This window comes from Morone saxatilis, unplaced genomic scaffold (genome assembly GCF_004916995.1).
Source record: "Morone saxatilis isolate NCDOM2014 unplaced genomic scaffold, NCSU_SB_2.0 Contig18, whole genome shotgun sequence".
NCBI lineage: Eukaryota > Metazoa > Chordata > Actinopteri > Moronidae > Morone > Morone saxatilis.
The window spans coordinates 5,503,154-5,514,624 of NW_023339740.1; the positions used below are offsets into that span (position 1 = coordinate 5,503,154).

General features: G+C 43.5%; 1 protein-coding gene across 6 annotated transcripts in view; it reads left to right on the forward strand.

Moving 5' to 3' along the window:
* The window catches only part of foxp1b (forkhead box P1b), a gene marked incomplete at its 3' end in the record, with an annotated part of 141,633 nt that overhangs the window by 109,813 nt on the left and 20,349 nt on the right, over positions 1-11,471 (forward strand). For 3 of the 6 annotated variants that reach the window (XM_035662848.1, XM_035662849.1, XM_035662853.1), the window contains 3 exon segments: positions 1,814-1,951; positions 2,223-2,330; positions 5,801-5,951. In XM_035662848.1, the coding sequence (XP_035518741.1) occupies positions 1,814-1,951; positions 2,223-2,330; positions 5,801-5,951 (397 nt within the window). 6 annotated transcript variants of the gene reach the window in all.

The following is an 11,471-nucleotide window of genomic DNA, read 5'->3' on the forward strand; positions in this document are numbered from 1 at the left end:
GGGCATTATTATTTATCCACGGTGTGCGCGGGGGGTAAATGTCATGTTTAGACAGGAACTATATATCACATCACGTATGGCGCTTGCATGTCACCAAGACAGGGCTGCTTGGTTGACCTTCAAAATAGTTCATCAGAATTAGCAATGCCCAGAAAAAAGGACTTCAGTGGATAATGACTGTGAAATTAGGAAATGGGAGGCCGGGGCTATGCAAATGACAGGACAAGTCATGTGCAAAAGTCAAGATGAACTGCATATTAAGACATAATACAGGGGGGAATTAATATTGCATTTTCCTCCTCGCGCTCCTACGCCTGGTGCTGGCAAAGAGAAATGTGAAGTGTGTGTTGGTCCTGGGTGGGGCTAAAAACCTCCTCCGTTCTCTTGAGGCTGGGAGAAGACAGCACAGTGTAGTCTGGCACTGCTCAATAAAGTTAACGGAGAGCATCAAAGCTGCTCCGTCCTATTTGACACCGCTGCCCTTTCCTCTGAATTTGCAGTACAAGCTGTTCATTATGGCAGTGCTTTGTTTTTGTTTTATGCTACAGTGGGGAGGATGAATAAGGTGATATGCATGCAGAGTGTGTGTCAAGAAAAGCCCCTTAGTTACCGGACGAGGTCTTAAACAGCAAAATCACATTCAGAAATGCATGAAAAATTCAAAGGGTGTCATTAGCTATAAGGCGGCCACACAATTTGGGTAACCTTGGTGAAGACAGACTGTCACCCGCTATGTCCACTCTATCAGCTGCTGACATCAGCCCGGGAGACACAATGCACATTTTAACACACACACTTACGCACATAATATATACATGCACGTACACAAAAGAAGGATCGCCAAAACATGCTAACAACTGCAAAGGCGCTGCACTATCAAGTACATCTTAGTTGCCGTTTGTCATCCGAATGTCAAGGAAAGGAGCTTTTAATGGTATTGCACATCATAGCAGTGAGTGGCAGCATCCAGACACACTCTGAGTCCCCTACGCCGCCGGAGCAATTAAGGCACCCTGACAACTGTGGGGGCTCTTTCAGTGTCACAACAAATCACTTGTTTTGAGGAGTCATGCACTCACACCTTTCTGCTGGGAGTTAGTTAGAGGCCTGCGTGTTCTTCACCGTGGCTCCTCCTCCAGGCACTCTACATCTTCACAATAATAGATTGCTGTTGACAGCGTCTCTAATGAAATCTTCTCACATGACATGTCGTGCGTGCGCGATGAGCCAACCGCAGCATTTTTTTGAGCCAATATTTTAACGTCCTCAGGTATGGCATATTTGCCACGTTGTATGAACGGCGTGCCTCAAGAAGCGGATGATATCCGATGTTTTTGAGTGTTGTTGTGAGTAAGAGGGGAAAGTCGGAGGATGGAGGCTGGGGTGGATGTACGCTGGACGTTTGCTACACAGGCACGATCCACGCCTGGCTGTCTTGTGTCCTTTAACCCGCCTCAGTCTGGTGTGGTGTCATAACGGTTTGAGGGGTTGAAATGTGTGTTTGTTTATTTGTTTGAGGGCGTGTGCAGCTTGTAACACATCAAGATGACACATGAGATGAATTACTAGAATCTAGTCTAAAGCAAGGGGCATACATTATATAATATATATTTAAATTTTTTTTTGTTGAGCAGTATTTGTCCCCGGCAATAGCTTTCATTTTTTCCACATTTGATCAGAGTTTGTCAATGATGCACAACCTTTTGACTATTGCATGCTGGGATAGGCTTTAGCCAACTTGGCTCACATTACCTGCATTAATTCTATACTGTGTTCGTTTTTTTTGACACGTCTCTGCTTGTTTTGTGTGCAGGTTCCAGTTTCAGTGGCTATGATGACACCTCAAGTGATAACTCCACAGCAGATGCAGCAGATCCTTCAGCAGCAAGTCCTGAGCCCTCAGCAGCTCCAGGTTCTTCTCCAGCAGCAACAGGCCCTCATGTTACAGCAGGTAATGTACTGCTGATATTCATGAGTCATTTTGTCGGACAAGGCCTCACACGTCTCGAATGGTAGATGTCACAGTTTGGAATAAAAACCGTCTCATGTATAGACAGCGTCTCACAAAGATAAATTCACTTTGAACCGCTACCCTTGTCTTTTTTCACAACCCGCAAAGACAACATTCCTCAAAGTATTGAAAATTCTCACTAAACCCACTGCTGAGCTTAATATGACTGACACACTCACACTCACGCGTCGCCTTCTTGTCTCTTCTGCAGCAGCAACTCCAAGAATTCTACAAGAAGCAGCAGGAACAGCTCCACCTCCAACTTTTACAGCAGCAGCAGCAGCAGCAGCATCATGCAGGCAGCAAGCAGAGTAAAGAGGTAGGTTGACATCATTCCCAACTGCCTGCCATTACCAAACCCGTTGGCCAGACAGAGCATGGAAGGCATGTGTGCTCCTTCCCTCAACCCCATCTGCTTCCAGACTGTGGTTAAAGCAGAGAGGAGAGGAGGAGGGGGGGGGGATCAAGTGCACTCATGCTTCTGATTAGCATGTCAGACTTGCTGGATAAATGGTAACAACTGACTGATACTGTGCTAAGAATACAGTGTCTCTTTCTCTGGAACCATCTGCACATTAAATGTATAATATTTTATAGACCCTGAGCCTCAGTCCATTGTTTAGTTTTTTTCAAGTAAACAAGTGTCCTATGCAACAAAGAGATGACCGTTCCTGTGAGCCTCGTGTAGGACATAATGAAAGGCAGAAGGGAGAAAGGCAGGAACACAGAGCACATAAATCTGAGAGGCTTTTCTCGGTAATTAACATGGAAATGGCAGAGGAAGAGAAGGCATGTAATTGTGAGATATCAGTGGAGAGAGCGCTCCCAGCTTTGTTGCCTGTGTTGAGTTTTTTTTTTCTCTCTCCATCTTTCTCGCTCTCTCACTCTCCTTCGCTCCCGTACAGTACAGTAGGGCTTGCTCATAGGCAGCAGCTTAATGCGTGTTAATGACTCGGGGATACAGGCATCACTGTGGACAAAGCAAATTATTATTGTGCGGTCAGAAGAAGTTCAAAGACAATCTGGGATTTTTTATTTATTTTTTTTTTTTTTTCGCTCATGTCCCCATTGAGTTCCATGTTTGGAGAGTGGAGGAAGCATAGAAAATTAAACCCCGATGTTAAAAGCACACACATCCACGCATGCTCACGCTCACACACGTCCGCGTGCTGTCGAAGCTTCCAACTTCAAAGTCGTAGCTCCCTAATTAATGAACTGCGGGCTTCAGTTTGGACAAGTTGTGGCGTGATGCTCCCATAAATCAACATGACAGCAGAGCTCCTCGGCCTCAGATAGGGCCTGTCACCAAGTCGCATCTGATGTAAACACTGGAGGAGCAAGGGAGAAAAGAGGGGGGAGGTGAGAGGCTGGTGGGGGGGAGGCAAGGAGGTGCAATTGATCAGTTGAATGGAGCATGAGAATAAAAGAAAAAACAACTTTTGAAGCATATTATGTATGATCACAGGAAATGGATGCAGCCTCGAGAGGCTCTCCCCCTCCACCGATGTTTTCTTTCTCTCCCCATCCCTCTCTCTCTTTTCAGTCGCATTTTCTAGCAGCCATCAAAAGACAGAATAAGAATTACGCAGCGACTCCCCTGTGGCTGCCAGACAATAACCCCCTGTTGTTGCTTTGTGCCTCTTTTATTTTAAAGACATCAAAATTTAGTTTTTCAAAGATCTTTAACTTTATATTTGAAGCTTGACAATAAAGGCCTGCCAGTGCCACTCTTTATCATTTGTCAGCGACTGTATTTTTCTCTCCCTCGTGCCACTTCTTGTTAACCTCTTATTTGGTCTATTGGGTCTAGGGTTTTTTTAATGTGTCTGCATGCTGGGAGCGCACAGGAGCTCCTGTCAGCTGATGGGACCAGAAGAAAAAAAAAATTTGAAGGGGAGAGTGTTAAATTCATTTGCAATACTCGATTTTTCTTTCTTCCCTTTTTTCTAAAAAGCCACCCTCTATTTATTTAGCGTTTTGATGAAAGACATTGTTCCCTGTGAACTCCCACCCCCGTAGCACTATTATCTTTGTCTCAGGCTGTCAGGGAGAACAGAAAACCACTAAAGACTTGAAGAAACTTCTCACACACTGATGGAAGGGAGAAAACAAGCAACCACCTTTCATAAATAGCACAGATCAGAGAGGATCACAGGCCACCTGCATGCCAAATTTCACAGAGACCTCTGTGAGATCTCTATCACGTCTCTCTCTCACTTTTCCCTCCACTCCTCCTGGGCTAGATCACACATGTGACTGTGAATGAACATGGTCACTTCTCAATTATGAACTTCCACCATCCACTGTCAACGCGCCTTCTCCCCCCTGATTCATCCAATGAGACGACCCGGCCCGCTGTAATACACCGCTGCCCAGAGCTTTTATTTTTAGTGAGCCAGTGCAGGAGCAGCAGTGCAGGGTGTGGGGCAGGAGGAGGGGAGGAGAGGAAGGGAAAGGAAGGCCGCTAGACCCCTTTTGACAAGCCGAACGGGGGTGGGCGGAGGGGACGCGTTTTATCTGGCCGCTTCAGAGCCGCCAGCGAGTGACCTGACAGCCACGTTGCAGCGAGACCTTTTTTGTATGCAGTCAATTGTGAGAAGTAAACAAAGTGGTGCATCCTGTGTTTGGTAACAGGGTGCGGTGCACAGCTTGGCAGCCCCTGCACTGCTTTTAGTGCCCCCACCTCTCCTCCCCCCCGCTTGACAACTGGCCTTGTGTACCCATAAACAGGCCTAGTGTGCCACTGAGTCTCAGGCTTGCTTCTTTTATCTTTATCTATTAGAGAATACAGAAGGTGTCCTGATAGATGGTGTTGTTTAATTGGAAATGATAGACATTTTGGAGTTGAGAGCAGGAATTGATGAAAGGGTTAAAAGTCATCTCTCTCCTCTGTGCCCCTGTTATCTAAATAACATCTCTCAGTTGTTTTGACTCATAGGAGATTGGGGATATTAGATAATTTCCTTCTATTTATTATTCTGACTTTGTCTTTTTCTGCTTTCCACTTTCTCCTCTGCTCTCATATCACTTTTTCATCCTATCAGAGTTCACACGTTTCACTTAGCAGAGCCAAAACGTTCCCCCTAACCCCTAAATCAGTAAAGACACACCAGCTTTTCATTACAAACTTCTCGATGAAACAGCCGCAGCGCAGTTAGATAAACAAAACAGCCATGTCTCAGCCAGTCCACAGTGTGTGATGGAACAAAGCTCGCTGCGCTAGCTGGTGGGAGAGTGTATCCCTGAGCTCAGCGCCATGCCTGGGAGAGTTGTGAGAGTTGCTGGGGTGGTTATTAAGCACTTTGATTTAGTCACACGTTGTTTGCTGAATTATGAATGGCTGTAATTAAATTCCTGTGGCTCTTATTATGAATGATTAACTATGTTGTTTCATTGTTTGTCATTTGCCTCCCGACTCCTCGTTAATTAAGAGAGAGAGATGTATACGCTACCTGTCTTAAGTGGGCCCAGACTAACCCACAGTAAAGAAAAAAATTATGAAAATTACAGCCTGCTATTGTGTGTGAGCACACGCTAAATCCATTCATTTTATTATTTTAAGAATTAAAAGGTTGTTCTAAAGTGTTCAATTTTACAACCTGAACTATGAACTCTGTGACCCCGCACTTCAAAAATGTTTTTCCTCGAAGGAATACATGAATCCAATGTACAAACCAGAAATTCAGCTTTACATGTTTGCACTGGCTGTTATGCTTTTATATATGTGTGTGTTTGCTGATGGTGTGCCTCTTTATCTTTGTGTGTGTTTATGTGTGTGTGTGCCACCAGCAGCAGGTGTCAGCACAGCAGTTGGCCTTCCAGCAGCAGCTCCTGCAGGTCCAGCAGGTCCAGCAGCAGCATCTGCTCAACCTTCAGAGGCAAGGGCTGCTCACAATCCAGCCTGGACAGACCGGCCTGCCGCTGCACTCCCTCACTCAGGGTCAGTACCTAAAATCACAGCACCGTACTGAACTACAGCACTTTGTCAAATCTCCTGTCCATCAGTCCTCAACTTCTCAACAGGAGCATTTGTGGTAACAAAACACCTCCTATTACCTCTAGTTTAGAGTGCTGCAGGAATGAGTCTGTGGTTAATACTTAAAAAATATACTTAATAAAACATTTAAACAAATGTTTTTCACATTTTGTTCTACAGCATAAAATACTTGAATGAATACCCAATCTGAGAACTTTGAAGCTTTTACATGTCTTATAAAAGGTAGTTGCATTTTTGGTAACATTAAACATCAGTAGGCCTACGCCAAACTTAAAGACTTTAAACTCACTAGTTCGCCTTTACAGCCTTGTTGTGTTTGTACTCGCATTCTTGCTAACTATGCTAAATCACTCATTGGTAGTGACATTGAATACCACAGTGTAGTTTGGTTATAGCCTTACGTTAGCTTTTTAATTCTGGCGATAGCATTTAAGCTTCAAAAATCATAAAAGTGGTGTAAATTTGTGAGGATTATCTTGCTGAATAAAACATAAATGAAACAACATAACAAAGTATAACAAACCTTTGTTTGGCACAGAGTTTATTTTCTGCAACAATCCAAAATCCAATGGAAAAATCCCATTGGCTTATTGTCAAAGGAACCATTGAGATGCTAACTTCCAGGTTGGCCTACAAAAATACATCATCCCTGCAGCACTCCATATGCTGCCTGCTGTTGAGTACATATTAGAGCCTGGGTTACAAAAACAGCGGACATTAGGATTATGCATCTGATATATTGGATGATACTGGCCTTGTATTTAAAAATATTGGTCAGTCAATTTCCTCCACCTGTTATTATGGGAGTTGTTCCCTGAACATCATTTTTGTTTTTGTTTTTCTTGAGAGAAACTATCTTACCTGATAACACTCATTTTTATGTGAGCTAGCTTTCATTTAAAGAGTCACATGATCATCATAAATACAAATGTTTTACAGGCCTTTAATCTCTTAACAGTTGTGGGAGAAACATTTGACTTTTTTGGAACACAGATGTTCCTGTTCATACTGATCTCATACAAAAACGATAAGCAGTCTGAGTAGCAGTCTCAGACTGTTAAAATATTAGTATTCCTATGTGTCTTCAAAGACCATAATGAGATTACTTTGCCTTTGACTTCTGTCATGCAGAGCTGTTGGTGTGGCATTGTAGAAATCGGTTTTCAGATACCAGTTTTAACATTGCAACTTGTGTGGGTGTATATCTCTGTATATTCAGCGTGGTTTTATCTGCTACTGTTATTGCTGTCCTCTACAATACGGGTACAAATTTGCTTAGTCAAAGTGAACAATGCACCACTTAAGTAAGTAACCACATACTCTACGTGGTTTCACTGATTCGGGACACACCTATTGTGAATCCTCGCTCAATACTTCCCCTTCAATTTACTAAATGGCATCTTATACTTCAGGTGTTTCTGGGTCTGGCAAGCTACACTTTCCTTGTGATCATCCTGGAGTTTAGCAGTAGTGATATATCCCCCTGTTTATAAATTGAGATAGAGTTTGATGCACACACTTTGTCCTTGAACTCTCTGCCCCATGTCTGTGATTGGCATCCTGGTGGCAGTCTCCTTCAGCCTGGAGGAAGACTGGATCTATTGTTCGTAAACTGCCAGTGAACTTGTCATTGTGAAACCGCCTGTTACTTGATAGGGAGTCAATACTTGTTGTTTGGCCAGGAAGTTTATTTCTTTATTTATTCTTTTAATATTTTGTTAAGGAGTGGTCGCCCTGTGACAAAGACGGCGTCACAAGGGTTTTTAGAACATGACATTGACTATTCATTCCCAGCTAAGACAAACAGTTTTGAAATAACAAGATAAGGGCGATAAGAACGGGAGGCTTTGGGGGGGTGCTTAGGTAATAGGCAAACACAAACAGGGTTTGTACAGTGGTGTTATTGTTTGGACTGGGTATGGAATCACTCATCCACTTGCAGACGATTGCCATGGGCACAGGCGTGGAGCGCTGCTGTGTTGTGAGTGTGCTTTGCTGAATTGCTCTGTGTCAGATGTCTGGCAAACACACACACGCCTTGAGTAAAGCATTATATGGGCAATATGACTAGGTGCTGTACTCTTGATAGATTTCACAACAGCCCCAGAACATCCTGTTTATACTGTGCCATCATCAAATGCCTCCAAGTCATCTCATCTTATCAAGAGAGGAGATCTATTAAATTTATATCCTTTTATAGTCAGTTTTCAGTACACACTTACATTTTTTAAATCTCTTTCAAAGAATACTTTTAATTCTGAGTGAGAAAATTATTATTAAAATTTGGTGATTTTCCACCATCAACAATGTATTGAAATGAATTGTACCCAATACTGAGGGGATAATTTTTTGAAGGTGTCATTTGCATAAATATCAAGATGAGGAACTGAATCTGCCTGTGCATAATCTGTGCTTTGTTTCAGTTTGTCACGACCAGTCGAACCTGGTTAGTTTGCCCTTGCAATCCATCGATGGTTAACTCTGTGCCTCCGACAGCTGTTACAACACTTAGGCTAGTGCTCCAGGCCCCCAGTTTGTCTTCCTATTCTACACATTTTCTGCTTGACTGTTTGAAGTTATTGATGACCTTTCTGTTTTCCACATCACTAAACTCTTTCATGCATCAGCGGGCCAGGCCTATGGTGCTCAGATCTAATCTGCAATATTCAGCTAGCAGTTAGCGGCTGCGTCGGAAGTGATGAGTTGATCTGCTCTGTTTGGGTCCTGGTGATTATGGATTCAAACTTCGGGGGCAGTAAATTGGCATGACTTTTTAACTGATGATTTTTATTTCTTTCATTTCAAAGTGTAGATATCAATATCATTATTTCAAAAAGCCCCTGTTATCACATGCAATCCACAGTGTCGTTTTTTTTTTCATGTGCTGAGACAATGAAAGGAACAAAAGGTTTCCAAATAATAGGTCACTGTAACAGTCATTAAGGAAGAGTAGGTGTGCAATCTGCAGTTGTGTTTACGGCACTATTATGCAGTTTACAGCTCATTTTTGCATCAGTCTCCTGCTCAGTTACACTGTTGGCTGAGACAGATTAATCACAGTGGGGTTTTTTTTTCTGTCAAAACGATGGACCGAAGGAATGCATTTGAATTAGCTTTTCAAAAATTTGATATCACTAATTAAGTATAAACTTGTAGATAGGCGTTTTGAGTGAAAAACAATTGCTCACATTATCTGCAGTATAATTTGTTTCTCTTGTCGTAAATTCTTTTGACATTAATGTTCAAAGTCTTGGAAACAGCCAGACGGTATCTGTTATAAATTACAACAATGTGTTTGGGGAGGATGTAACTCTCATAAATATAAATTTGATCCCCCCCTCTCCCTCCCCCTCCTCACAAAAAGCCTGTCCTCTTGACCTGATAAGTGAGTCAGGCTCACGTTGCTCAGGTGTTGTATGAGTGTGTGTTTGCATGTTTATGCGCATCTGTGGCTGTGTGTGTCACAGTGGTGGGCAGTGTTTGTGCATGTCCTGGCTAAAGCGGCCACTCGCCCTCCGAGGTTGCTCTGCAAGAGAGTGCGTTCTTGTAGCTGCACAACATCATTTAAGCTGTCTCGCAGAGGCCAGTGGGACAGTGACAAGACAAATTTGTCGGTAATATGAAAGCAAAGAATGTGGCGAGCCATGAAGTGCTCACAGAACAGCAGCACATCAGGGACAGCGGTGGGTAATGCGGCTGACCTGTCAGTGATTGATACGTCCAGCAGTGGGCTACTGGTAATAGTTCCAGCAGCATTAGGACAGGACATATTTCAGGCCTAAGGGGTGCATATCAGCAGGCCAGTGATTACGGCAACATAAACAGGGGTGCAGTAAAGGTCCCAGCCTGACGGAACAATAAACTAATAGCGATGTCACTGTCCCCCCATGGCACCGGCACTGTGTGTGAGAAGTAACAGCTCGGTTTAAAGAGCCCGGAGCACAAGGGGCCATTTTTTATTTGGGGGATGATGGCCTGCAACTGATGTCATTATGAACCTTAAATCAACTTTCTGCTTGCTTGAACATGGTCACCTGGGTACAGGGGGACAAGGACAGGAAAAGGTTGAAGAGCTCGGCCTGTCTCGGTGCCAGAGCTACCTGCAGAGGTAAAATTGAGTTGGGAGGCCGGTGATCAATCAAGTGTCCCAACAACATACATTTTTTAGAGTGCTTGTCCGTATTTCCCAGTCGTAATGAGTGAAATAGTTGTGTTGAAAAATGGAAAGAGGAAAGATAAACCAATCCGGCATTTAAAGGATGGACAAACTGGGGACCCAAGGAAGAGGATTTACAGATCAATGTCATTACATGTCCCACAGTAATCAGATGGAGAGAAACCCAATGCATTTTGTCCAAACACAAAATATAATACCCTCTGAGACATTTGTGTAATGGTATTTTATTGTCATTTATGTGGAATCATGAGCCATAGCTGTTGTTGCGTTTGAAGAGGTTAGGGTTAGATAGGAGTACCGAGAGGGAAGAGGCGAACAGAGAGCAATAAAACTACAGACTAGATCCAGAAAGAGACAGCCTGGTCCCACTCCGTTACCTCTCTCATCAGACCGGTCTATCCACTGCGGTTTCATCTGAGTAAACAGTGGTGTCGGGGTCACCAGGACTGCTGGGTAATTGAGCCAGTGTGGGCCGCCCTGTCAAGCACATCGGCTAAAAATACATCGCCCACTGTCACCGGGCACCAAGTGGGGGGAAAATGATTGTTCCCGCTGTCGGAGCGCAGGACACTCGCATCACCAGTGACCTTCCGCTTCTAAACCAGCCATCGTAGAAACAAAAAAATACTTTTCCTCCAAAGTCTCCTTAAGCTATCAAAACAACAATGGGTCCTTTGATAATGCAACTGGAAATCAGCCAGCAGTGGATTAGCATGCTATAACACAGAGCGCAATATTAAGCATGTTTAGCCTGTCATGAACGTGCACTTCGATTAGGGCACATCAAGGCATTGAAGAGAATAAGGGAGAATACAGGCAGGCAGAATGGAGCGAGGGTGTTGAAATATTCCAATGAGGAAAGACGCTCCTTGGAACGTGGAAAGGTTATTGATTTGTCCTGTAATCATTTCCTGCTCTTTGATATGCAAACGATCTAGTGTGAATTTACAGCAATCCTATCAGACTCATTTCACAGTTCTTAGCCCCTGCGTCTCTCCGGAGTCCTCCGCCTCATTAGGCCAATGTTCTCCATTACCAGCATAATTAAAATCTTTAGTAGCTTATCAAATTAAAAATATTTTTGCTGATCGTATTGAGATCTTCACCTCACAGTTATTTGCCACAACAGGAATAAATTAAGACTAAGCATTTTGCACACAATGTGTTACAATCTGGTGCTTGAAAGGAGCACTTCTGGTATCTATAGAGCTGGTGATGAGAAACAGGGAGGGAGGGGGGGGGGGATCCGGAGAATATAAACCCAAGTAGATAAGCATGTGCAAATC